The sequence below is a fragment of the Propithecus coquereli genome, unplaced genomic scaffold, assembly GCF_000956105.1.
Source record: "Propithecus coquereli isolate 6110/MARCELLA unplaced genomic scaffold, Pcoq_1.0 Scaffold567, whole genome shotgun sequence".
Lineage (NCBI taxonomy): Eukaryota > Metazoa > Chordata > Mammalia > Primates > Indriidae > Propithecus > Propithecus coquereli.
Window position 1 is genome coordinate 931,271 of NW_012151585.1, and position 27,705 is coordinate 958,975.

Sequence of the window (27,705 nt, forward strand, 5' to 3'; positions counted from 1 at the left end):
ACGGCTTATCTTAGGCGTGTGTCAGTCACGTCACCTGTGTTCGAAGTGCCTAAGTTGTCATCATCCTTGTTGATTTTGTATTTTTTGGCCCCTGGAAGGTTTTCCAAAAAAAAAAAAAAAAAAAAAAAAAACACTCATCTACCCACTGGGGCAGGCAACACAGAGCTGGTTTCTGGGGCCTGTTCACTGAACTGGCTTCTCTCGGGGAGACAGCTGTAAGCTGTAACTTTCCCCCATCTTGGCTTTGGATCAAAGAGACTATCCATTTAGTTGTTAGACCTGGGAGCCAGGGACAACCTATGTGGCCTGGTTCCAATGATCCATGAGAGTTTCTGTTCTTCTCTTGCCTTTCAGGTGTTCAGAATGCCAGGATTCCCTCACCAACTGGTACTACGAGAAGGAGGGGAAGCTCTACTGCCACAAGGATTACTGGGGGAAGTTTGGGGAGTTCTGCCATGGTTGCTCCCTGCTGATGACAGGGCCCGTTATGGTGAGTGAGTCCCTTCATATCTGCCCCTCTTGGTCATCAGAGTCTGTTGACAGCACTTACAGTCTCTGTGGCTATTCATCTTTTGGTCTTTCCATCAGCCAGGGCATCTCCATTTATTTATTCATTCATTCAACCAATCAGGTGTCTGTTAAGCACCTATTAAGTGACAGATAAGATTCTTCCCTCAAGGACTTTAACAGGTGGGAATGGGTGGGTAGGCAGGGAGGAGACACAGTGCAGTGGGATAAGGATCTCAAAGGGAGAGTTATTACATATTGAGAGGAGGATGCACCTAGGTTGTGTTCAGGGAATCAGAAAGGGTGACTCTGGAACAAGCTGGCAGAGAGAGGTTTCACCTTCCATACCTGCTCTAGACAAAAGGCTTTAAGCATAGTCACAGACTTGCCACCTCTGTGTTGGAGGAACTAGGAGCCTTTTTAATGGGGACAATTATTTCTGGAGACTTATTCTCATGGCTGAAACCAAAATGGTTTTTTGCAATCTCAGAAATGTCAGGAGGTACAATCTAGCACTTCTTTGGAAGCTCTAGGGCAGAAAGTGAAAGGGTGGATTTTGGCTGGGATCTGCAGGTCCTTGATTGGTGGCCACTCACTCACCCCATCCTCACTCCAGCAACAGTGATAACTCACTCACTCCCTCTGTGCACCCTTCTCCTCACCTGCTCACAGGTGGCTGGGGAGTTCAAGTACCACCCAGAATGCTTTGCCTGTATGAGCTGCAAGGTGATCATCGAGGATGGGGATGCTTATGCCCTGGTACAGCATGCTACCCTCTACTGGTAAGATGTTGGTCCTCTGTCTGTCCTGCCCCATAAGAGTGGCCAAGAGAGAGGGACAGGTGGCAGGGTGAGTTGGGCAGGAAAACTACTGGGGTGGTCAGAGCACTGGATTCCTATCACAGCAATGTTTTAGTTAGCTATAAGAAAACAATTTACATGTCTGTGCCCTCTGTTCTTAGCTACCATGAGAATAACCTCACCCTGCTCTGTAGTCCTCTCAGAGGGAGAAGATGGCAGGGAAGGTGCTCCCCGAGGAGGATTGCAGACCATTAAAGTCAAAGACCCCTTAGGGCTCACCCAGTTTACCCTATCCAATGCCTTGATTGACAAATGAAGTCAGCCTGGGACCCAAGGAGTGGAAGGGAGCAAGGGCAAGGTTCTCACTGTGAGTCAAAGGCAGAGTGAAGAGAACCCAGGCCAGCGTTCTCCCCAGTGCACCACCTGCTGCAGGTCTAGCTCGCCACCCCAGTCCCAGCCCGCCCTGAGAGCCCAAGCTCCTCATTCTGAGCAGCCTGCTAGAATCATGACAGAGAAGGTGGTAGTGAGACTATGGGTACTGTTGCTTGAAGCCACAAGGTGCAGTGGTTGCTGGGGGACTTCCAGGTGGGACTCCAGGATCTTAGCCCCCTTTTTGCCCTCTCCCCAGTGGGAAGTGCCACAATGAGGTGGTGTTGGCACCCATGTTTGAGAGGCTATCCACGGAGTCTGTTCAGGACCAGCTGCCCTACTCTGTCACACTCATCTCCATGCCGGCCACCACTGAAAGCCGGCGGGGCTTCTCCGTGTCCGTGGAGAGTGCCTGCTCCAACTACGCCACCACCGTGCAAGTAAAAGAGTGAGTATTTTGAGAACCTTGCAGCAAGGCTTCTTGAGCAAAGTCCACAGATGAGCCTCAAAGGGCTCAGAACTCCAAAGTCTTATGCAGAGCTTCCTTCATCTTCATCTTCATCTTGTATTGTTTTCCTGGAATCCACTATGCTGTATCCACACCCGGGCCTTGGCACTTACTGTTCCCTCTGCCTAGGCTGCTTCCTACCAGATACTTAGGGCCAGAATCACTCACCTATCAGGTGTCAGGTTTCAGATCATGTTTGCTCTTCAAAATTATCTGGCTTGACTATGTATATTAGTTTGTTTATCATCTGTCCTCCTCATTAGAATGTAAATTCCAGAAGAAACTTGCTTTGTCTTACTCAGTATTGCATGCCCAGGGCCTAGAACAGTGCCTGGCAGATAGTAGTATTTCATTGATTATTGTTTTGTTGGTTGAGTGAATGAATGGAAGAAGGAGGAGAAAATGGGACATGAGGCCCAAAAGAGGTTGGGACGCCATCCTAGGTTCAGGCCAGAGACTAAATGGGGGAAGAGTCTGTGTCCCTCTAATACCAGGAATGATATACTTGTAGCTGCTCGTACTGTAGGTAAGAGGTACTAGGGGTGGGGAAGTCAGGAGGAGGTGAGGTCTACTCCACAGCCTCGTTAGATGAAGAGAAGAGGGAATTGTGTTTAGGGCAGAGAAAGAAGCATGTCTCCAGAGGTGGGAGTCCTTAGTTGTGTCTGGCATAGATTGAGAGGTTGGGAGTAGCCAGAGAAGGGGCTTTTAAGCATGGATGGGATTATGAAGATCCAGTAGATCCATTGGGGGGCTTAAGCAGCAAGGCGACGTGACCAGGTTAGCCCTTTAGAAGGATCACTGGTGTGGAGGTGGGATGGGAGAGGGGAAAGCCTAGTGGTATACAGACCAGTTAGAAAGTTGTCACAATGATCCCCATGAGAGATGTTGGTAACTACGGTGATGGAGAGAAGGCAGGATTCTCAGGGGTTGGGGGTGGGTTTGGGGGGAGGGATGAGGGAACTCCAGGTGGGGAAGATGATGTCCACATTTCTGGCTTAGGACACCGGGTGAGTGGTGACGCCCTGGGGCATCCTGGAAGGGTGTAGGGGGCCTGGGGCCTAGCGAGCTTTCCCCACACTAGCAAAATTGGTCAAGTGGGTTTTTAGCATGCCTTCACCCTGCCTCAATTCTTGTCTGGCCCAGGGTCAACAGGTTGCACATCAGTCCCAACAACCGCAACGCCATCCACCCTGGGGACCGCATCCTAGAGATCAATGGGACTCCTGTCCGTACACTCCAAGTGGAGGAGGTAGAGTGTGTGTCTGGTCTGTCTTGTGGAGGTGGGACACGGAACAGACCCTCTGGGAGATGAGGTTTTGGCCTTTACCTTTTCCCACCCCCAGCCTATCTCTTTGTATTGGCACCAAGCCTGTGACCACTGGTGACCTCCTGTGTCAGCCTAGCAGGTTCTCAGGGCAGCAGGGATGGCCTGACAGATGGGAGAGCTGACAGAATGCCAGGCAGAGGGCACTGTGAGGCCACTGGCAGCTGGAGGCCACCATTAGCCAAGTTGAGTAGTGGCCACACTGTGCTTTGATCATCTGAGTTGGCTGTGGGTGGCCTGGGATGGGGCAGCCTGTGGGAGGCTTATACTACTCTTGGCCACAGGTGGAAGATGCCATTAACCAGACGAGCCAGACACTGCAGCTGTTGATTGAACATGACCCCGTCTCTCAGCGCCTGGACCAGCTGCGGCTGGATGCCCGGCTCTCTCCCCATATGCAGAATGCTGGACACTCCCACACCCTTGGCACCCTGGACACCAAGGAGAATCTGGAGGGGACGCTGAGGAGACGCTCCCTGAGGTGCTTCCTCCCACACCAGCTCTGTTTTGTCCCATGTCTGTGCCTCAGATGAGGCCGAGTTGGCTTTCAGGGACCAGCAGAGTTAGGAAGGGACCTGGCCAGGGACAGGCTATGTGGATTGTGCTGACCCAGCCACCCCTGTGGGGGATCACAGATCATAGCCAGAGTCTGTGCACACCCAGCTGTCCGCCAGGTTTCCTTAGAAACCAGAGGGTCAGGCTCTGTCTGCTGAGCTCCTGAGCTGGACAGGAGGTGGTAATGGTGGACCCCGAAGGGCAGCTTGGCCTGTGGAGGAAGCGTGGGACTCAGGCCCTGGAGTCGGGGCACAGATGGGATTGAATAAGTATGCATAAGGACTTTGAAAACGGTAAAGCAAGAGATGAACAAAAGTTGTTTTCAACTTAAGGGACCAACAGCCCCACACCTTACACTCTGCCAGGTCCATGGGGAAGGGAGCAGTCACCTTGAGTGCAAGTCCCAAGTAGGGAGACTTACAGGAGTCAGGAGCATGGGCTCGCAGGCAGAAATACCCACACCAGGGCTTCAGGCTGCACCCCCTCCCTTCACAGATCACTTCATCCCTTCAAGCCTCTGTTTCTGCCTCTGTGGAGCTGTAAGATAAAGGTGGCTGTCTCACCAATTATGTAAAGATTGAATATGGAAAAGGACACAGAGTTGTACAGTGCTGGCATAGGGTCGGCATTCAGTAAATGTGAGGTGTTGTTAGGATCGCTAGGAATCAGGTTCCCTGTCCACCCTCCTGACCAAACAGACTGAATCATTCAGGGCCCTCCCCACGGGTTGCTCCCATGGCTCCTGGCAGCCTCCTGGCCTTGGTCAGCATGACTGAGTTAGTGGAGGCAGGGTGCCAGAGGGCAGAGAAGGGCTGGAAATGCATGGCCTGGAAAAGGGAAGATGTGGGGTGGCCAGAGAGTTGCTGAGCAATAATATGTAGGGCCATCATGCAGAAGAGGCCAACCTTTTGTGCTCTGGTGGGCACAGTCGGCTGGAGCAGAGCAAAAGAGCAATGGCAAGCAAGCCTGAGGGCAGGACAGGCCGAGAGCCCCCCGCCCTCTCTGGATAGTTCGTTAAAACAGGAGCATGCATACCACGGAGTGTGCGGTTGCAGCTCACCGCAGTGCTATGGACTTCAGCCTCCTTCTCCTTTCTTCAGGAAACCAAAGTAACAGTCATCAACTATTACGATTACTGGCTGCATTTGAAAACATAAATATAGTGGCTTTATTGCTATAAAAATCAGATAATGCTTATTATCTGAAAATTTAGGAAATATGGACAGGTACAAAGATGTGCAATATAATCCAAAATCCCATCTGCTCATTTTTTTTGATGGTAGTATGCCATCATTCTAACCCAGTTAGTACCTTAAATTGTGCACATGTGGGAGATGGTAGGCTACCATCTATAGTGCTGTCATACTGAGCATTATAAACTAGTAAAATATAGTTGATTTTTCCTGGTGGAAAGTACTCAGAGTCCCCACTTTGAATGTTCCCACTATGCTTAAATAATCCTCTGATGCCTGCAGCCCAAAAATGGCACATCTGTCTGATGTAAGAGCCTCTGTCCCCCAGTAATAGCATCTGAGCTATAGGCATTGGAATGGATGGGTGCCCCTAAGGTTCCTGCCTCAGGGTTTCATGGCCAGTCTCTGAGGACTACCTGTTCCTACTCCCATCTTTCCTCATCAGGCGCAGTAACAGCATCTCCAAGTCGCCTGGCCCCAGCTCCCCAAAGGAGCCCCTGCTGCTCAGCCGTGACATCAGCCGCTCAGAATCCCTCCGTTGTTCCAGCAGCTACTCACAGCAGATCTTCCGGCCCTGTGACCTGATCCATGGAGAGGTCCTTGGCAAGGGCTTCTTTGGGCAGGCCATCAAGGTGAGCACAGGCAGCACCCCCAGCTCTCTCTTACCTTCTTTCTGGGAGTTGTCACATGGCCTCACCCCACACCCTCCAGGACACCAGGCCTCCTTCCTGGCTGCAGGTGATGGTGTGAGGGGTGCCCCCCAGCCCACCAGGGCAGCGTTACTGTGACAGTGAACTTGTGGACCTGGAGACCCAGGTTGGGGTGGGCTGTACCATGGCCTTCCTGCTCCCAGTGAGTGAGTGAGTGTTAGGCGCCCGCAGGCCTCAATGCTGGGCATGGGGCAAGGAGCACACGGGGGAATGGCTCCTGCCTCCCTGGTGAACTGGGGACTAACCTCTCTCTCTTTCTCTCCTCCTCCTCCTCTGCTGAGAGCTGGGAGGGGGGGTCAGGTAAGCCGTGTGTCTCAGCTTATGGGGCAGTGGGGCTGGAGAGCTCACCCCCAACCCACCCAGCTCCCTGGTGCATGTCTGTGGCACTGACCTTCCTTCCCCCAGATTTCTGTTCACCCAAGAGACTCACTCCTGTGCCACATGACCAGAGCCCCTGCTTGGCTTGGCAGTGTCCCCTCCCACCTCCTTTTCCACTTCCCTTTTCTGGATTCTCACCTCCCTGCGCATGCCCAGCTGTCCAGGGAAGAGGGTATGCTACCCTCTGAGTCCCCTTTTGCCCGTGCTGTGTCTTCCACACACAAACTCTGTCGGTCTGATCTGGCTCAGTGTGTCCTCCAAGGGATAGGATGGCCAATTGCATAGATTTTCACAAACAGTTCTCCAGAACTGCCTCTGGTCTCAGCACCATTAACGGTCACCCTCCCTGTAGGTGACACACAAAGCCACAGGCAAGGTGATGGTCATGAAGGAGTTAATTCGATGTGATGAAGAGACTCAGAAGACTTTCCTGACAGAGGTAAGAAGGTGGGGGAGGGAAGTTTGGTGACACTGTTGGAAGAAGGAAGACCTTACAAATGATGGTTTCAAAAGGAAACTTACTTTGGAATCATTGTCTCAAAGACTAAGTAGAAAAGAGTGCTAGAGGAACATCCCCACCCCCTCTAATAAATTACAGCATAATTATTTGTTCCAGGAACACTTACTAAAGACAACATAAATTGGGTACAGGGGCTACAATAACAAACAAGATGTGGTTCATAGGCGCTCTTGGATTACGGGGATGATGGACATGAAAATAAACCGAATTAGTACAACTCTGTGTTACAACCACCTGAACACCCTGCTAAGGGAGCTTAGTATCGGGGCTCCCAGAGCACTGACACCCTTGAGCATTTACACAGTTTTCACCACCCCTCCCAAATTACTCCCTGGAGCAACCTCAGTTGGCTACACCTATGGTCCCGGTGCTGCCCCTCTGGACCTCTGGGGCCCCCTGCTCCCATTTCCACGGCGCATTCCTAGAAAGGCAAGATCCTGAGGGTGAGGCCTGGGAGGCCGTCCCTATCCATATCGTGGTGTTCTTCCCTCATCCTCATCTTAATGCCTTGCCATGTCACATAGGACAGGAGGTAGGAGATGTAGGTAACACTTGTCAAGCTGACTCTCTAGAGGGAAGTGGTGAGGAAGACACAGAGGGAAGTTAACCACCCACCTTCTGTGGCTGCCCCCACCCCCAGGTGAAAGTGATGCGTAGCCTGGACCATCCCAATGTGCTCAAGTTCATTGGTGTGCTGTACAAGGACAAGAAGCTGAACCTGCTGACAGAGTACATTGAGGGGGGCACGCTGAAGGACTTTCTGCGCAGTGTGGTAAGCACACCACCCCATAGTCGCCAAGTGGGTTGTCAGTGGGATACCCTGGTACCTTGAAGGCCAGAGGGGCCCTGCTTTGCCCCCAAAGAACCATTCTGGGCGGAACTGGGCACAGACAGGGAGGCTTCACTGGAAAGCCAGGCTGACCCAAGGGTTCTGGACCACAAGTGGGATAGGGCCCAACAGCCTCTGACAGGCCTTCCCCCATCCTGCAGGACCCGTTCCCCTGGCAGCAGAAGGTCACATTTGCCAAAGGCATCGCCTCTGGAATGGTGAGTCCTGCCAACCACACTACCAGTAGGGTGAGAGTGGGGAGAGCTGCAAGGATTGTGGGCTGCGCTGGAAGGCACAGACCCCATCCTCAGCATCTTGTATGGGTCACTCAGCTATTTACCGAGTTTCTCTCTGTGCCAATGAAATTGCCTCCAGCTGACTGTTTTGTAACCAGGGCTGTGCTTTTTCAAAAATGAGTCTGATATGGTCAGGAGGTTGGTGTGGAGTGGGGAGTCTCAGGGCAGGGTGATCTGGGCAGGGGGCGCACAACATTTCATGTTTCTGAATTAAGGTAGGGGCTGTGGGAACAGGACAGTGGGAGGCAGGGGAGAGGCGGAGTGGAGAGACTGGTTGGCAGTGAGGGAACAAGGAGCTGGGGGAGGAGGTGTTGGGGTGGCTTGAGGTGCCTTGAAGAATGGTGGTGTAATATACCAGACATTTGAGGGGTGGCAGTGATGGTTGGGGAATAGGTTTGGGAAAGGCTAACATTGGTGCCTGCTGGGACCAATGTGTTAGCAGAGCCTCCCAGCATCTGCTAGGCAGAAAACTGGCTCCTTGAGGCTAGAGCTAGGGCAGAGGCTGCCAGTCGCCTAGTTTTGCAGATAAAGAGCAGCTGGAGCTATGGGACAGAACAGGCATCCATGTGGTTGGTGGGGTTCCGCATGTGAAAAGGAGATGGCTTTGAGAAAGGCCAACACTGAGGAAGCTGGAAGGAAAACCCAGGCACTCAGGAGTCGCAGAGCAGGTAGCATGAGAGAGGCACGGGCAGCCTTTGTGGAGGGGATCTGCAGGCAGGCAAGTCATGAGCTATAGCAATTCAGGAAGAGCTCCCTGGGTTGTGAGCAGCTCCAGGAGCCTAGGGGATGGAAGCAGTATTTCAGGGCCTGGAGAGCAGGGAGTGGCTTCTTTCACATTTGCAAGGGAAGAGAAGGAGAAAGGGAGTAGCTCCCAAGAATGACAAGAGCCAAAGGTGGAGGCCTGGAGAGGGGGAATAGTGAACAGAAACTTCTTTAGAAACATTTGGGTAGGAAGAGGGAGAGGTTAGAGTTTAGACAGTGAGGAGGGTGGAGTTCGGGAGGCGAATGTCAGGAAAACAGAGCTGGCTGGACCAGAAGGAAGTCACTTCTTCCCTGTCACAGGCAGGAAGGATCCAAGGTGGCCAAAGCTGAGACTGGGGGAGGGAGAGGAGGTGCACCCATACACAATTCCACCTCCTCTTAGGAGTAGCCTTTGAAATCATTGGTTGAACAAAATCCTCTGGAGAACAAAAGGATGGGCAGGAGGTGGCAGCAGGGAGGGAGGGAGGGAGGGGAAGCCCAGGCAGCCTTTGGCTTTCTGTTGGCATTGGAAAAGGGAGTGGCTGTGGGAGGGCCCAGGTCCCGTTGTCCAGGTTGGGTTCTGAAGCTGGTGGGCATGGCCTGGGAGAAGAGCAGGTTCTGTAGCCCCTAGTTCCACAGTGAGGGTCCGGTAGATTCACTGGCCCTTTAGCCTCAGCTCGTGCTTCTATTCCAGGCCTATCTACACTCCATGTGCATCATCCACCGGGATCTGAACTCGCACAACTGCCTCATCAAGTTGGTATGTCCCACTGCTCTGGCCTGGCCTCCCCAGTGCCAGCCCTTCTGGCTTCCTTGTCACAAAAGAGGCTGACTGTCCCTTCTGGCTTCAGGACATAGGTGTCACCTAGGGACTCCTATCTTGCCCTTCTTGCTGCCTCTGATACCCTCCTCTGTCTTCTGAAAGCTCCCAGACACACCCAGACACAATTCCACCTCCTCTCAGTAGCAGCCTTTGAAATCATTTGTTTGGAAGGGACTTCAGAAGTTCCTTAATTGTATGTAGAGCCCTGTTGCTTTACCTGGTTTTGCCCCATAATAGTCATGTAAAGCAGCCATTGCTGACCCTACTTTACAGTGGTGGCATCTGAATGAAGCCTCAGCCTGAGGCCACAGAGCTAATAAATTTACAGGAACCAGTTTGAGGCATTCCTCCCACTGCCCCTCAGCTGTGGTCGTTACAATGTTTGCCTGCTGACTTGCAGTCTGGTTTCCTGCGTATCCACCAGCTGGCCCTGGCCTTGCCCTCTAGACCTGTGGTCCCCAACCCCCAGGCCGAGGACTGGTACCAGTCCGTGGCCTGTTAGGAACGGGGCCACACAGCAGGAGGTGAGCTTCGTCTGTATTTACAGCTGCTCCCCAGGGCTCACATCACCGCTTGAGCTCTGCTTCTTGTCAGATCAGCGGCGGCATTAGATTTTCACGGTGCAAACTGTGCACATGAGGGATCTAGGTTGCGTGCTCCTTATGAGAATCTCATGTCTGATGATCTGAGGTGGAGATGCTAGCACTGGGGAGCGGCTACAAATGCAGATTTATCATTAGCAGAGAGGTTTGACTGCACAGAGACCGTAATAAATCAATTCTTGCAGACTCATCTAAACCCTATCAGTGAGTGGCAAGTGACAAGCTGCATCTGGTAGTCCATGCATGACCTGACCATTTTTTTATTTCTGTCTGCACCTGTTTCCCGCACTGCGCACTTGTCTCAGTCACGGTTTTGGTAAGCCCACAAGCTAACCCTAACAAAAATGAGTAAAAAACAAACGTTACTGGAAAGCTTCCTTGAAAAGGGGGAAAGACCTAATGATGAGACAGCAGAAGACTCTGAGACTGCCAACAAAATGAAAGCTGCATTTAAAAAAAATACTAAGAATCCTACTTAAATTATAGGTTCATTGCAACAGGTGATTCACATTGTCCAAGCCTGCTTTGTATAAGATGTGGCGACCGGCTATCCAACAAAGCCATGAAACCTTCAAAACTGCTTTGCCACATGGAGACCAAGCACCCTGCATTAAAAGACAAGCCTTTGGAGTTTTTCAAAAGAAAAAAAACATGAACATGAAGAACGGAAACACTTATTGAAGGCCACCACTTCATCAAATGTGTCTGCACTGAGAGCATCGTTCTTAGTGGCTAACCACATTGCTAAAGCTAAGAAGCCTTTACTATTGGTGAAGAGTTGATCCTGCCTGCCGCTAAGGACATTTGCCGTGAACTTTAGGAGAGGCTGCAGTTCAAAAGGTGGCACATGTTCCTCTTTTGGCTAGCACCATAGCTAGACAAATTGATGAAATAGCACAGGATATTGAGGCACAATTGTTAGGATTAATGAGTCACCATGGTACTCAATCCAGGTTGACGAGTCTGCCGATGTTGACAACAAGGCAACAATGCTTGTTTGTGTGCGATATATTTTTCAGGAGGATGTGCACAAGGATATGTATGTGCGCTTTTGTTGCCAACCAACACCACAGCTGCAGAACCTTTAAGTCTTTAATCACATGTCAGGAAAACTGAATTGGTCATTTTGTGTTGCTATATGCACAGACAGAGCGGCTGCCATGACTGGATGGCTTTCTGGTTTCACTACTCAGGTCAAGGAGGTCACTTCTGAATGTGAGTCTGTGCACTGTGTCATCCATAGAGAAATGCTGGCTAGCTGAAAAATGTCACCTGAGCTAAACACGTTTTGTAGGATGTGATTAAAATTATCAACCACATTAAAGTACATGCCCTTAACTCATGTCTGTTTACACAGCTCTGTGAGGAGATGGACACAGAGCACACACGTCTTCTCTTATGCACAGAAGTTAGATGCTTTCTAAAGGTAGATCACTGGCCAGAGGTTTTTGATTTATGAGAGCTGCTCCAGAGATTTCTTTTAGAAAAACAGTCACCACTGGCAGCACATTTCAGTAACAAAGAATGGGTCACAAAACATGCTTGCTTGTGTGACACATTCAACCTGCTCAATGAACTCAATCTGTCCTTTCAGGGGAGAAGGATGACTGTGTTCAAGTCTGCAGATAGAGTGGCTACATTCAAAGCCAAACTGGAATTATGGGGGTGACAAGTGAACACTAGGATTTTTGATACGTTTCAAACATTAGTAGAGATTCTGAAAGAGACTGAGCCAGGGCCTTCTTTCTCCCAGCTGGTGCATGATCACCTACCTCAGCTTTCAAAAGAGTTTGAGTGTAACCTGGAAGGAATGGATCTGTGACCCTTTTATGAGTAAGCCAGGTGAATCGAGTTTGTCCGTGGCTGGAAGAGGATCAACTGCTTGAGATCAAAAATGAATGATGGTGGCCTTAAAAGTATGTTTGAAACAACTTCAAATCTCCATATGTTCTGGATTAAAGTCAAAATGGAATATCCTGAGATTGCCACAAAAGCACCGAAAAGCCTGCTTCCATTTCCAACATCCTATCTTTGTGAAGCAGGGTTTTCTGCAGTGACAACAACCAGAACGAGATTACAGAGTAGACCAGACATAAGCAAATAAGACATAAGCATACTTCGGATGTTACCATCTCCCATCACGCCCAGATGGGACCATCTAGTTGCAGGAAAACAAGCTCAGGGCTCCCACTAAATCTGCATTATGGTGAGTTGTATGATTATTTCATTATATATTTTAGTATAATAATAATAAAAATAAAGTGCACAATAAATGTAATGTGCTTGAATCATCTTGAAAACATTCTTCTGCCCCTGGGCCGTGGAAAAATTGCCTTCCATGAAACTGGTCCCTGGTGCCAAAAAGGTTGGGGACCGCTGCTCTAGACCAACACTAGGCAAACTTAATCGCTTTCCCACATGACTGCTCTGTAGCTATTTGAAGAGCTTATCTCCTCTAAGTTCCCCACTGGCTGCCTCCACCTTGTCTTTTTCTGTCTTATCCTGCTTCTAGACACTGCCTCAGATCTTTTTAGGAGAAAGGCAGGGCAGGGAAAAAACAAAAGAAATCCCCCATCCCACCTCTGAGGTCCACTCTCTGGGTCCTGGAACCTCACCCCTCCAGGGCTCCAGTTGCTCTGTCATGACCCCTTCGTGGGCTGGGGAATCTGTCGTGTGCAGATACCGGACTGTTAGAAACACAAATGCCAGGCACATCTACTGGGTAGAGCTTTCTGCTGTGACTCTTCCTTTGCTCTGTGCACCTTTTCTTCCCTTCTCAATGGCTTCTCTTGCCTATGCCTGCATCCCAGGGACAGGTTTGAGAATGTTCCCACCAGGTCCTGACCTGGCCCTTGTCCCACCAGGACAAGACTGTGGTGGTGGCTGACTTTGGCCTGTCGCGGCTCATAGTGGAAGAGAGGAAAAGGCCCCCATTGGAGAAGGCCACCACCAAGAAACGTACCTTGCGCAAGAACGACCGCAAGAAGCGCTACACAGTGGTGGGAAACCCCTACTGGATGGCCCCTGAGATGCTGAACGGTGAGTCCTGAAGCCCTGGAGGGGACACCCCCAGAGAGGGGACAGGCTGCATCTTGCTGCAGAGCCCTGAGAGCTCCAGGGGAGGCCTGTGAAGAGTAAGGCCAGATACCCAGAGCCGAGGGATGGGTGAATTTTTATAAACTCTTTCCTGCCTGAGCTCAGTGCTTGGAACTGGTCAGTGTCCCATCCTGGACATAGGGTGAGGTCTCACTGTGGCTTTTGTGCCCCAAGAGTAGCTGAGCGTTCAGGCTGTTTAGCCTTTTCTTCTCTCTTCATGCTGAGAGCTGAAGTGTGGTGCCCCCTGGTGGATAATGCTCAAACCAGCCAGAAGTGCTGGCTGGGAGTCGAAATATGCAGCATTCTGAGGCCTCAGAAATGGTCTGATACACCCTTTTTGGAATCTAAGGCCCAGAGAAGTTCAATGGTTTGCCTAGGAGCACACATCTGGCTAATGGCAGAGCCTAGACAAACCCTGGTCCAGTTCTCTTCGTCTATACCATGAGCTTCATCCTGGGCAGTGTTGTGTTCTCTCTCCAAGGCAGTCCACCCATGGCAGAATGAAGATGATTTTCAGGTGGTACCTGTCCTGGGCAGCCTTTGGGACATCTCCACAGAACTGATTCTAACCCTGGTTCTTGGCTATGGCTTGGCTCATCCCGAGACCCAGTGCAGAGCAGGTGAGGGATGTAAATTTAACAGCCTGCTCTCCTGTGTTCCCCAAGGAAAGAGCTACGATGAGACGGTGGATGTCTTCTCTTTTGGGATCGTCCTCTGTGAGGTGAGCTCTGGCACGGAGGCCTCGCAGAACTGGGGCCTCTCTTCCTGGGGACGAACTGCTTGCCATAAAATCAACACAGGTGTAGGTTTTTTTAGTTTATAATGCATCTTCACATCTTTGCCACATTTGCATCTCACTGGCTGCACGAGAAAGACTGAGCAGATTTTTTTTGGTGAGGCAACTGGGGCTCAGAGAGGGGCAGTGGCTTGCTGTTGGTCCCACGGTCAGTGAGGGGCAGGTGAGACTTAGAATCCCAGTAGGAAAGGCAAGATAGTGTTCCTATGGCTGTCCATCTAGCTCTTAGGCCAAATGTAACCCTTCCCAGTTCCCTTCTTCCCCCTTCTCCAGGTCCTGGTGGTGTCTCCACCCTAAGACCAAGAGGTAGAAGTAGCCACTCCAGGAAGTGCCAGCCCTGTGCTAGGCACCACGTGGTACAGAGTGAGTCTTGGAAAGATTCCTGCCTTTAGGAGCTTAGTGGTTGGACAGCAGCATAGCTCAGTATATCTCAAAGATTCAAACGCACATGTATTCAAAGCATTCTGTAGTGTTTACAAAGTGGTGGGTAGTAGAGGAGAGGAGAGGGAAGGAATGGTTAGAATCACCAAGGAAGGTTTTTTAAAAATTGTTTAATAGATATCAATTGAACATCTACTGTATACAAAGCAGTAGGCCAGTGCCAAAGGGTTTCAGGCATGAATCAGACCCAGCACCTTGCCTTACAGAGCCTTAATTCTGGCAGAGGACACAGCTATAAGGGAACACAGACAGGCGGGGCAGGATGGGCTGAGTGGAAGCTGCCAGCCTCCAGATGCCAATTTGGAACTGTTGCAGTTAGGCCCCTTCTAAACCCTGCTCAGTAACCAGACTCTCATTTGAGAGACAGGTCTGGATTATCAAGATTTAGAGAGATGCGGGTGAGGGACAGGTCTCTAACCTAGCTTTTTACCACTTCATCTTCTGCTCATCCTTCCTGTCCATATACCAGCATCCCTTTCCCCTGCCATGTGTCTGTGGCCTCCATAGTCCTTCCTAAACACCTGTCTTCTCACCCTGCAGATCATTGGGCAGGTGTATGCAGATCCTGATTGCCTGCCCCGAACACTGGACTTTGGCCTCAACGTGAAGCTTTTCTGGGAGAAGTTTGTCCCCACAGACTGCCCCCCGGCCTTCTTCCCCCTGGCCACCATCTGCTGCAAACTGGAGCCTGAGAGCAGGTTGGTATCCCACCCCTTTCTCCAGCTCTCAGGATGGCTCGCTCCAGCCGTAGGCCAACCTGGAGCCCTTCCCAAGCACAGGGGTGGCCGAAGCTGTAAGTTTAAGAATATGGCTGTCCACCCTTGAAGCCACCTAACAACTCTGACATGCCTGGTTGGAGGGGAGGAAGATGAAGGCATAGTAGCAAGTGAACTGGACAGGACAGAGCCTTTAAAAATCAGTCTAAAAGAAGAAAATTTACCCATACCATTCTAACACAATAAATGTCTTCATCTTTCCATATTCCCGTCCATGTCCATGCTTACATGTTTTTTTCATAATAGATAGTTAAAAGTTTTGTATTTTGCCCTGTACTTCCTGTGTTACTACCCATTCTTCCTGTTTGTCAACAGCATGGAATTCTGTTAGGAGACTGTCTGAACTTATTATAATATACATACTGTAGATCTTCAGGTTTTTCCAGTGCCTCTTTACAATAGGTACTAACTATGGGGAGCAACTTTATACATTTAGCTTATTTCTCCTTTAAAGAAGTCTTTTAAAAAATTACCTTTATTCTTCTCAAGTGATAACTTTCATTATTACCAAAGTTACCCTAGGTCTTTTCAAGTTTGCACATTAACAAATTAGAATCTTTGTGTTTCTTTCTGCTGTCAAAAGTCACGTTTCTTTTAAAAAACAAGTTCAAACATTACCAAAATATATAGCATAGGAAGTATAAGTCTTCTGTAATCTCCCCTAACCAATATGCCTCTCAATATTTTTCTCACCCTAACTCTACCCTCCCAGGATAACCAGTTGGCACATAATCTTTATTTAAAAATGATTTCCAAAGGTTCACTTTAGAGTTGAAATTTTCTAGTGGGAGAATCTATTAAAGGCCAAAGGACCGTAATCCTTCAATAACACCAATGTAGGAGCTTGAGGAAAAATTAGGAAGCTATACAATATTTGTTTGCTAATATCCCTTCTCAATGTCTGTCTTTAATTCATTCAAAAAATACATACAGCATTGAGTGCCTATTGTGTGCCTAGGTACTGTTCTAAGTGCTCAAGTTACAGCAGTGAACAAAACAAAGGTGCTTGCTCTTAGGGAGCATATGTTCTAGCAAGGAGAGATAATAAACAATAGATACAATAAACTATATTGAACATTACAAGGTGACAAATGCTAGGGAAAAACAAGAGTCAAGCCCAGTAAAGAGGATTGTTTAGAGTACAAGTTGCAATTTTAAGTATGGTGGTCAGAGTAGGCCTTACTAAGGTGATATGACATTTAAGCATAAACATGAAGGAGAAGGAGAGGAGTAAGCCTGGGCTATCTTAGGATTCCGGGATAGCCAAGCCATTTCCATGGCATTGGGAGCCTGGTGTTCTCGTTCTCTTTGGGAAGAACTGCTGAGTCTAGGAAATGCCCTTTCCTAGGGAGATGCACTGGTATGGAGACAGCAAGTCTGAGGATTGGAAAGGATCTTTAAAAAGGCACTTAGTCCAATCCTACCTTGGATAATTTCACTTTGCCTAAGACATGGGAGGGGTCTCTTTTCTCTGGACTTGTGTTTTTTTAAGCTACCACTTCCAGCCAGGCCATCCTTCTCACAGTGTTATCTTTCATCTTTATAGCAACTCTGTGAGGTAGCAGTAACATATTATGCCTCTTTCTCACAGAGGCACAGTAGGTTAAGGGGTTTGCCTGAGGTCATATAACCAGGAAGTGGCTGAACCTGGATTCCTTCCATTCCACCCTGTGGCCCTGCTCATATTCCACCTGCCTCTGATTCACCCTTTCTTTCTAGACCGGCATTCTCAAAACTGGAGGACTCCTTTGAAGCCCTCTCCCTGTACCTGGGGGAGCTGGGCATCCCGCTGCCTGCAGAGCTGGAGGAACTGGACCACACTGTGAGCATGCAGTACGGCCTCACCCGGGACTCGCCCCCCTAGCCCTGGCCCAGCCCCCTGCAGGGGGGCGTTCCACAGCCAACATTGCCCCCTCTGCGCCCCATCCCTGCTGTGAGCAGGGCCATTGGGCTTCCTGTGGATTGATGGCTTGTTTAGAAGGAGAACAAGCCATCCCTACTACCTCTCCAGGAGGCGAGCGGGCGCAGCACCAGGGAAACATATCTCCACAGTTTTTGGGGGCCTGGTTACCGTCTGTAAATCTAACACTCGCCTGAAAGCTGTGAAGAAGATTTAAAAAAAAAAAAAAAAGCCTGCCCTTAGGGCCAGGAAGAATCTGTTACTTGGGTCCACCTGGGAACTCACTGGCAGTGGGATTCCAGGAGGCTTTTGCTTACACTAATCAGCATGACCTGGACCTGCTGGGCAGGATCCCAGGGTGACCTTGCCTGTGAGCTCTGAAGTCTCTAGTCCAGCTGGGTGCACAAGGACGTCAAGTGGGAGTGTGGACAAGAGAAAACCTGGTGGCCAGGTGGCACTCAAGGGTGTGAAATGAGAGTGGTGCTCCCCCGTCCACTCCAGATCCTGCCTTCCGTGGAGGAGAGGTTGAGGGAGTAGGTTTTGAAGAGTCCCTTAGTCTATATTGGTGGAACTGGCCAGGAGTCAGGAAAAGGGCTGGCTTCTCTTCACCTGCCAGGCTGTGGCTGCTCTAGCCAGCCCAGGGACCACATCAGTGTGAGGGGAGCTTCCGCCTCATGTTCTCAAACTTACTACTGGAGACTGGCTGAGAACTTCTGGGCGACATCCTTTCTTTCTGCAACAAGCAGTCACCCGCAAGCACAGGAAGAGGCTGGGGGCTGAAAAGAAAGAGGCCCTGCCCTCTAGAAACCCCATATCCCAGCTGCTGTTAATCATACCCTGGTGGGCTCCTGAGACATTTGTCTAGAGCTAGATGGGTTCTGGAGGACAATGTGGCTTGTCACAGACCTAGGGTCTGAGGCCGGGGAGTGGGAGTCTCAGCAATCTCTTGGCCTTGTCCTGGTGGCAGCCACTGCTCACCCTTCAACCTACCTGTTCCAGGCAGCAACTTGGGCTGGGAAGACGTGGTGGCAGAGGCCCAGGGCTGAGATGCTGAGAGACAGCTCCCTGAGCTGGGCCATCTGGCTTCTACCTCCCTTGTTGGCTGGCCCAGCTCACTAGCTCCTGGCCGCAGCCTCCTGAGCCACAGCCTTGGGCACTGAAAAGCCCTGGGGGCACCTCCACCTTGGCTCCCAGAGCACCAGGGATTCTTCAGCACAACTAGATTTGCCTCCTCCTAAGTGTCTGTGAGCTTGTGCCATATTTAACAAATTGGGACTGGGTTTGGGGTATTAATGCAATGTGTGGTGGTTGTGTTGGGGTGGTGGGGGGGAGTGATCCAGGAGAGTGGTTGCTGTTGATATTATCTTGTTATATCTATTGGGTGATATGTGAAATATTGTACATAGATCTGATGAGTTTTGGGATCAGATGTCATCTCTGGCCAGAGTTTACTTGCTGTATAGACTATACTTCCGTGTGACGTTTGCAAGCTTGCTGTAGGGTGACTCCCAGCAGCAGCACAGTTCAGCATCGTGTGGCTGGTTGTACCTCAGCTGTCCTCAGCAAGTGTGGGAGTGGTGGGCCTGAACGGGGCCATTGAGCAGACTAAATAAATTAAGCAGTTAACATAACTGGTGATACTGAGAGTGAAAAAGTGATTTGGGGCCTGGCTCAGGAAGATAAATGTGCAGGGTCTGCTGGCCTCCTTCAGGCCCAGGCCACACGACTGCCCACAGCAGAGCGTTTTCATGCTCCCAAGTCTAATCCCCTCTCCTTAAGCAGATACCAGCCTACTCCAGAGAACATGTACGTCCCAGCTGAGGCAGCCCCTTCCTTAGAGAGGTTTGACTATGACCTCATCTTGGCCCCACAAAGCTGCTCCGTCTGGCTTCTCCCACCAGGTGAGTGGTTCCTTAGGAGCTCCACGCTCCCACCCTCTAATGTACAAAAGCTTCTACAGCCTGGGGGTCCTGGCTGTCCCTCCTCAGGGCTGGGTGCCACTTTTGTAATGAGAAATGAATGCAAGTCACCCTTGCCCTTGTTTCCATATAAGTGCTTGAAAGAAGACCCTTTTCTTGCTTCTGCACATGGGGGATGCTGTGGAAGAGTGACCATTGGGCAGGATGATACTATCTGGTTAGTGGAGTGTTGGGCACAATGTAAATCCATAAACCCAAAGGTGATTTCTCCCACACACTCCCAAAGTTTGAGGAATCCAACTTAAGGGCAGCATCTGGTTCCTGGAAAAACTGATGATCTGGGGTGTGCATTGCTGGCAGAACTATAGAACAATGTCTGGGCATGGGCGGAGGTCACCTGCCCTGAGTGTTCCTGGAGGCTGAGAACTATTGCTGAAATCCCCTGCTAAAAGTCCAGAAGACACTCCCATTGGTATCTTTCCTTCTGGAGCCCTAGGAGTCGCCTCACAGGGACCTTCCTCAGCCCAACCCTGTCTGCAGAGTCACCCCCTCTTGGGCTGCTGCAGCCCTACTACCTACCCCACCTCATCTCCAGCCCCTAACAAGGGCTGTCAGGATATTCCTTTTAACTACCCCCCCTCAGAAAGAATACAAACGGGGAAAGGATTTGCAGTGACCAATGGCCCTCATGGGACACCTGCACACCCGTCCTTCCTGCAGCTTTAACCTGAAAGATTCCTGGTGATGACAATCAGAATGCAGAGGCTGCAGCTGCCAACCATTTGGCTGTTGCCACCTTCCAGTCATAGGGCCAGGGTGAATGAAGAAAAGGCCAGAGCTTGCCATACAGGTTGACAAGGTAACCCAAAGCTTCTCAACTTATGTGGGAGTATCACCCCACAAAAACCTAGCAACATGGAGCTTTTTTTTTTTAGTAAGTCAAATACAGAGCAATTTCCCACACTTTATATGCAGGTGTCAGGATGAGGTATATAAAACATGTATACAGAGAAATGCTTTTATAGAAAAGTAGAAACCGTAATGTTCTCTTCTCTAGCATCACCAAGGGACCGCCTGAGGTCTAGGCCCCCACAGCAAAGTACTCCAGGGAACAGCCTGCTGAAGGGAATGGGCTCCACTAACCCCCCTCTCCACGTCAGGCAGTGGAAGGGCCTGGGAAGGAAGCTCTGTGGCTCGGGAGTGCTGCCAAGGCCTCTGAGTGTGGCTTCAGGGCTTGGAGGCCCTACTGAGCCGCCAGCACAGTGCAGTGGAGAAATGTTGCACTCAGTCAGGAAGCTGGGCTCTCCTCTTAGCCATGCTCTGTGACCTTGGGCAAGTCACTTTTCCCTCTATGGGCCTATGTCCAAAAGGCTTAAAGAACCTTAAGGTCCTTTCCAATGGTTCTATGATTTTTGTTTTGCAAGTTAAGGTTATAACCCTAGACTCACTCTTACAGGAAGGTGCTGGCCTGGAGGCCACAGGACCACCTGCCACCTCGGGGCCCACTGCAGGGGCAAGCCCTGAGGTGCTTTTATTACCTTGCCTCTGAGCTTAGTTTCCAGGAACCTCCCAGAAGAAGCTCACAAGACCCCACAGCATAATTCCCATGGGTTAGCTGGCTGCTGTCTTACCCATGCAAAATGAACCTCAGGTCCACCTCTGCCCCTGGGACCTAAAGCTAGAGCGGATCCTTCTCTATCCTCTTCCTACGTGGAATGTTCAGTGCAATTCTTCCCTTCCTTTCCTTATGAAACAGGAAGAGTCCCTGGGCCCAGACCTGGCCCACGGTTATCAAGGCACATCACTGCCAGCAAGCTGGAGCACACCCAGCAGCCCACAGCCTAGATCTCATTCTCAGTCCAAAGTTCTGACTTCTGTACAAACTCATTTCTGGTTCTCAGAGGTCAGTAGGGAATTCCATCCCAAATACTTTTTAAAACTAAACATATTTTTTCAATGCTGCCACTTGACCTGCTTGACCTTAACTATGAATAACAGTGTATGCCACTCAAGCCCACCACGGAGACTGAGGCCATTACTTAGATAGTAAAGCGCAGAGGAGCCTGGGGAGCTCCCTGTCTGTCCCTGGTTCAGTTCCAAGGAAACAGGCAATGTTTGGAAGCCCTTGCCAGCAGGACCTCAGGGGGAGCTACTGCTGTCTCCATCCACCAGCAAAATCCTGCTCCAAGGGATGGAAGAGCATTGTTAGGAGCCTACCCAGCCTTGCCCTTAGCCCACAGCACCACCTGCTTCTCTCAGTTATTAGGATTCACCAAGAAAAAAAAAAAGTGGGGGTAGGGTTTTAACCACAACACAAAGTGTAGATCCTCCCAGCTGTAGGAGGGTGGGCTGTCCTGCACCAGTGTCCGCATGGGCTCCTGCCCATTGGTGGGGCTCAGGCCCCAGGAGTGCCGGCCTGGTCCATAAGGGGGATGCTGCCCTCCTGAGGGTCTACTGGAGTCTGGCTGGCGTGGACCACAATAGTCTTCTCATCCACGATCTCACAGCTGGGGTTGGAGAAGGCAGACAAGGGCAGGGTGATCCGCTGCATCTCCCTCTCACACACTTTCTGCTCATGCTGCTCTTTCAAATCCTTCCCCCTGGCAGGAAAAAAAGGAAACATTCAGGCTATGCCTACTGCATGGCTTTGCTCATTAGATAGCATCCCTGAGGCCTAGACAAGAGCAACAGCTCACCATGGCCACAGTGAATCAGTGAGCTAGGCCTCGAACTCAGGTGCAAGATACTAGATACCCATTCTACCAGGCCACCTTAAACTCAACAGGAGCTCCTGTAGCTCTGGTCTCTGCTTCCCCATCTGCAAATGGGGGTGACAGCAGTATGGACCTCACACACTGCAGTGGGGCTCAATGGAAATAAACAGGGGACAGAGACTCTTAAAGCAAGTTACAATTTTGTTCTTTTAGCCCTGGGCTCCAGGAGACTCAGAGCACTATCCAAGCTTTGGTCCTAACCCACAAAGTCCAGAAAACTGACCTGACCATCCTGCTCTGAGACAGCCTTCTTATCCTGAAGTCCTAGAATGTGTGACCCTAGGCTGAAAATGGACCATCCCTAACCCATGCAGGGGGCAAAAAGGACTATGAGGCAGGTCAATGGGAAACAATGAGATAATGATCATCAGACCTCTTAGTTTTCACAGACCTTTGAATTTTCATGGTGCTCAGGGACCCAATCAGGCCATAGTGTAACTGTTTTACTCATGTGGAGTGCTCACTCCAAGAGAAGGACGTCACGTCATTCTCAGCACAGCCCTAAGAATTAGGTCTTACTCTTTATTTTGAAACAAGGTCTCCCTCTGTTGCCCTGGCTAGAATGCTGTGGCATCATCATAGCTCACTGCAACCTCAAACTCCTGGGCTCAAGTGATCCTCCTGTCTCAGCCTCCTGAGTAGCTGGAACTACAGACATGTACCACCATGCCTGCCTAATTTAAAAAAAAAAAAATTTTTTTAGAGACAGGGTCTTGCTATATTGCCCAGGCTGGTCTCAAATTCCTGGCCTCAAGTGATCCTCCCACTTCAGCCTCCCAAAGTGCTGGAATTACAAGTGTGAGCCACTGCAGCCAGCCTAGGTCTTATTCATTTTACAGATGAAGAAATGGTCCAGAGAAGTTAAGGAATTCTCCAAGGATGCAGTGGGCTCAAACCCAAGCCTGCTGGACTCTCGCTAATGCTCAGAGTTCTGACAAAAAATGGTGAGTCAGAGACTCAAACCCAAGTGTTCTGTCCACACATACACTGTCCTTCCCAGTGGACTGGGCCACCCCCAATGCTGACCAGAGGGCTTGGTGAGTGCCCAGCACACTGCACACCAGAACCTGTACCCAGGACCCAGGTTAGCATCCTCCAAAGCCAGCAACTGGCCATGGGCTCAGCTGTCAGAGGAAATCTTCCCAGAAGGAGCATTGAAATGAGCAGCTGGTAGATGACTTGGTGAAACAACACAGGGACCTACTTCAGATCTCCTCGGGGACAGGGCTAAGATAAAATGGATTACACATCAATCATAATGTTCAGTAAAATGACAGAAGCTTCCAGAGCCTGGTGAAGAATACTGGGAAAATGCAAGAGGTGGGGGGGTTGTTAGAGGAGGAAGAGTTTGCACTGATGCCTTAAAACTGTCTTTCATCATCCAGTTCCCTACACTTGTGTTCATACCAGCTCAGCCACAGCTGTGTGATGGTTGGCAAAACAGCCTCTCTGTGCTTTGACTTACTCATCTGTGAAATGGGGATAATATCTGCCTCAAAATAATGACTGTGAAAGCACTTTGAAAACAGTGAAACTGCTATAAAAAGTCATAAGAGGTTATTATGATTTGCCCTGAATATGACTTGACTCACCAAGCAACATTATCTTAATTTGGTTTCCCAAGGAAACTCTCCTGCTCACCAGCCAAGTCAGGCATTGTTTATGTGACCTCAGTAATCCCCTCCTCTCTGGGCCTTAATTTTATTGTGAGGAGTTGGACTTGAAAATCTCCAAGGCCCTTGACATTCTATAAAATCCCTCACATGACATATGTTCTGATTCTCTATTTCTCACTACAAGGTCACAGGAGGCAAATTTGTGAGCTCATCCTCCTCAGTCACCTCTGGTGACTGAGTTTGTTTAGATGCAAGCCTGAGGCTCCTGCTCCATCCTTCTCATTAGCTTCGATACTGGACACCACTAACTCCCACAGCAGAAAAACTCCCAGAGCACTCAGAGGGGAAATGGAAGGACACTATTCATGGAGAGAAGGTCATCTGGACCAAGTGCTCCCCATTCACATCTGGAGATTCACTACCCTTGGGCACCGTTCATCAGTTACTGCTGCCATCACATAGAAGGAAACATCTACCTCTGTAATAAAATTAAAAGCCAGATTCTTTAAGGTTGTCCATGTAGGGAGAAATGTGGAAGGTCTGGATTTAATTAAGGGAGCCCCCAAACCAGTGGAAGACCAAAAGGCAATTTACAGAAGGAATGGAGAATGCAAGTGTCTTTCTCCAAGGCCTGGATTTCAAAACCTAAGGAGCTGGAAGAAGAGAGAAAGCCTGGAATTCACACTTCCTGAGTACCTACTAAGGTACTAGGAAATGGCCTTCCCATCATCCAGGATGAAAAGAGCTACCTATGCATCTACTGGATATTATACACCATCTTTTAATTTCCAACCTTTCAAGATAATGTTATCCCCATTTTATAGATAAAGAAACTAAGGCTTTGGAGTCTGACTCCAGAGCCTTGCCTTCCTCAGCTACCTTCTTTACCAGGCATCTGGCTGTGGCCAGCTGAGTTGCTGCTAATGGTCAAGTTGCATCATACACAAGTCTTCAGGGGGAAAAAGTCAATTCATATTAATGGGACAGAGCAGGACTAGAAGAACAGCCAAGGGTAAAGGAAGCAGATGCTGGGACTAGTCTGGATTAGTCTCATCCATTTAGAAGCCTGGAAACACCTCCAGTCCCACGTGCCTGCTGCTAATGGTGCCTGTGAGTCCTGGAGATGCAGTGGCTACCCCCAGCTCCCTCCAGAGACCTGACAGAGGCCACCAGGCCTGCTGCACTGACCATCAAGAAGCTCAGCTCTCTCTCACTGCTTTGGGGTGGGGGAGGTGAAGGAGGGTTAGCCGGGCTGTTGTCTGGCAGCCAAGAAAGAACAAAAGGCTTATTCACTGACTCAGCTCCTCTCCTAAGGGGGTGGAGTGGTGTTGACTTAAAAGTTTTTCCCTCCCCTTTTTATCAGAAAATAAGAGCTCCTTCCAGAGCTGGTGCAGACAACCACACTTGGAGCAGGGACAGGGAGCTGCTCAGTCACAGGCCATTCGAACCTCTTGGCCTAGAATACCAGGACAAAGACTCAGCCAGGCTGGGCCCCCACCCACCCCCTCTTGCTGCCCTTCCTCCCCTGAGAGGAAGCCTGGTACATGCCCACCCTTTCCATTAGCCAAGCCTCATGGCCTTAGGCAGAGCTCAAAGCTTCAAGTAATTACCCTGACTGCTCCAGGGCAGAAATAGGGTCAGGAGCTGGGCTGGCCAGAGAGCAGGTATGGCTGGAGCTGCCAACTGCCACTATCTTCCTCTCTCCGGGTGATGGAAGCACCACAGACCTCCTTCAGGCAACACAGGTTTCTTCAACTATTACTGAGCCCCTGCCATTTTCCCAGTCTGAAGTAGTGCTGTGCCACACTGCTGCTCAGGAAAAGTTCCCCAAGGTAGCTACGGTTTATAAACACCAACTGTATGCCTAAATCACAAGCTACATTGTCTGATTTCATCCTCACAACAACATACGTGATTTTTTTTTTTTTTTTTTTTTGACAGAGAGTCTGGCTCTGTTAATAATACATGCCAGGGATAAATCTCACTTGATCATGATATATGATCTTTTTTTTTTTTTTTGAGACAGAGTCTGGCTCTGTTGCTGGGGCTAGAGGGCCGTGGCATCATCATAGCTCACTGCAACCTCAAACTCCTGGGCTCAAGCGATACTCCTGCCTCGACCTCCCAAAATGCCTGGATCACAGGTGTGAACCACCATGCCCAGCCTACCTATGTGGTTTATGATCTCTGTTTCAGAGATGGGAAAGCACATGCAGAGAAGTTACATCATTTGTTCAAGCAAATAGCAGAGCTGGGATTTTAACCCAGTACTGCCTGTAGCCATCACCAGGCAATACTGTCTTTTTAGGAAATATTAGAGCTGGGAGATCATCATATCTAACCTCCTGCCCCTATACTATTTACAGATGAAGAAACTGAGGCCCAGAGAAGGTAAATAACTTGTCCAGTGTCGCATCCAGAATTGGTGGCAATTCCAGAACTTGATCTTGGTTCTTTTGACTTTAAACCCAGCCATTTTTTTTTTAAGTTTATATTTTTCCTACTGTCCTCTGCAATTCAAAGCAAATTTACATGAGGCTACTGGGCCTCACTGGACTTATTGGAGATATTGATAATCCTTAGAAATACCCTACTAGCTGTGTAGCTTGGACATGGTACTTAACTCTTCTGGGTCTCAGCTCCTCACTGTAAAATGCTCCTCGTGTGGTAATGAGAATTAGGCAGAATTATCAAGAAAGAGTACCCAGTAGGGCCTTGCTTATTAAAAAAGCACAAAATAGGGCCGGGCATGGTAGCTCACGCCTGTAATCCTAGCACTCTGGGAGGCTAAGGCAGGAGGATCTCTTGAGCCTCAGGAGTTCAAGACCAGTTTGAGCCCTGAGCAAGAGTGAAATCCTGTTTCTACTAAAAATAGAAAAAATTAGCTGAGCATGGTGGCATGTGCCTATAGTCCCAGCTACTTGGAAGGTTGAGACAAGAGGATCACTGGAGCCTAGGAGTTTGAGGTTGCTGTGAGCTGGGCTTACCCCATGGCACCCTGGCCCAGAGCAAGACTGTCTCCAAAAAAAAAAAAAAAATAGCACAAAATAAATGCTGGCTGCTATTGTGCTACTGTGCTATTGTGATTATTACCTGATTGGCATTCTACTGTTTCTGTTTACATTTAATACTTATGATAATCTTGGGTGGGTGGGTGGGTGTGGAGAGAGGATATATCCAAGGTTCAGAGGACACCTAAACCTGCACTCAACCTACAGTTCTTTCCTGGATACAGTTCTCTGACTTTAGGGAGAAATGTGAGCTGAGAACTTGTCTCTAGCTTACATGTGGTTTCCTGTTGTACAGTCTGTTCTCAGAGCAGTTTGCAGAGGAAAGGAGTGGTCCGGTGGTTAGTGACGGGATGACTGGTGCCTTGCCCTAAGTTTACAGGAAAGTAAATTCTAGGCCTCAGGGCAGTCCCGTGACAGCCTAGAGGAACAAATGTAGAAGAAAAAGATTTGGCTTCCACTGGGCTCCAGAACTGAGCTCAGAATTAAGAACATTTAGTCAGTTCAAGCACCTGGAAGGCCTAGAAACTGTCACAGGATTGGAGGAGAGCCAAATGCAGTCTGGTGGCTGAGAAAAGGAAATATTTCAAGGGCTAAACTTAGCCAGCATGGTTTGGGTCTAAGTATGAATTGTAAGGCTAGAGCCACTACCTCATTATCTCTTTCAAGTGAATAAGCAGGTGTTCCTCGACCTGCTGTGTCAACCATCCCACTGAAGGCAACCACCACAGACTGGGAGTCAGGATGCCCGCTCAGCTCAATACTTCCCCTCTCTGGAGCTCTGCTTCCTGAATCACAGAAAATCAGAGAAGGAATGGGGCTTGGAGAGCTCTAGTCCAATACCCACATTTTACAGAAAAGAAAAACAGCTCTCATTACTAACCACTTACTATATGCCACACACTGAGCTAAGCGGTCACATGCCTTACCCCCTCAGCAATGCTCTGGAGTAGGAAATAGAAGGAACTTTCCCTAAGTCACAAAAATAGCTAGTTAGTGGCAGGACTAGGACTTCTCTCCACCAAATGCTGGGTGTATAACCTCAGGCAAGGAACATATCCTCTCTTGCCTCAGTTTCCTCATCTGTAAACTGGAGATAATAACAGCATTTACCTCATAAGGGTGATTGTGAGAACTGAGTTAAGCATGCAAAATACTTGAAGCAGCCGGGCACAGTGGCTCACGCCTGTAATCCTAGCACTCTGGGAGGCCGAGGCGGGCGGA

General features: G+C 49.6%; 2 protein-coding genes across 3 annotated transcripts in view; one reads left to right on the forward strand and one right to left on the reverse strand.

The window, feature by feature from the left end:
- Nucleotides 1-18,799, forward strand: part of LIMK2 (LIM domain kinase 2) — a 57,692-nt gene extending 38,893 nt beyond the window's left edge. For both annotated transcript variants that reach the window (XM_012657970.1, XM_012657969.1), the window contains 14 exons: nt 355-490; nt 1,180-1,289; nt 1,936-2,124; nt 3,328-3,433; nt 3,793-3,989; nt 5,702-5,888; nt 6,697-6,783; nt 7,505-7,636; nt 7,855-7,911; nt 9,425-9,490; nt 13,020-13,194; nt 13,917-13,972; nt 15,029-15,186; nt 16,984-18,799. In XM_012657970.1, the coding sequence (XP_012513424.1) occupies nt 355-490; nt 1,180-1,289; nt 1,936-2,124; nt 3,328-3,433; nt 3,793-3,989; nt 5,702-5,888; nt 6,697-6,783; nt 7,505-7,636; nt 7,855-7,911; nt 9,425-9,490; nt 13,020-13,194; nt 13,917-13,972; nt 15,029-15,186; nt 16,984-17,128 (1,801 nt within the window). In that variant the 3' untranslated portion in view covers nt 17,129-18,799. The remainder of the gene's footprint in view (nt 1-354; nt 491-1,179; nt 1,290-1,935; nt 2,125-3,327; nt 3,434-3,792; nt 3,990-5,701; nt 5,889-6,696; nt 6,784-7,504; nt 7,637-7,854; nt 7,912-9,424; nt 9,491-13,019; nt 13,195-13,916; nt 13,973-15,028; nt 15,187-16,983) is intronic.
- Nucleotides 18,800-21,013: 2,214 nt separating this feature from the next.
- The window catches only part of PIK3IP1 (phosphoinositide-3-kinase interacting protein 1), an 11,110-nt gene continuing 4,418 nt past the window's right edge, over nt 21,014-27,705 (reverse strand). The window contains exon 6 of the mRNA XM_012657971.1: nt 21,014-21,683. Within this exon, the coding sequence (XP_012513425.1) occupies nt 21,479-21,683 (205 nt within the window). The 3' untranslated portion in view covers nt 21,014-21,478. The remainder of the gene's footprint in view (nt 21,684-27,705) is intronic.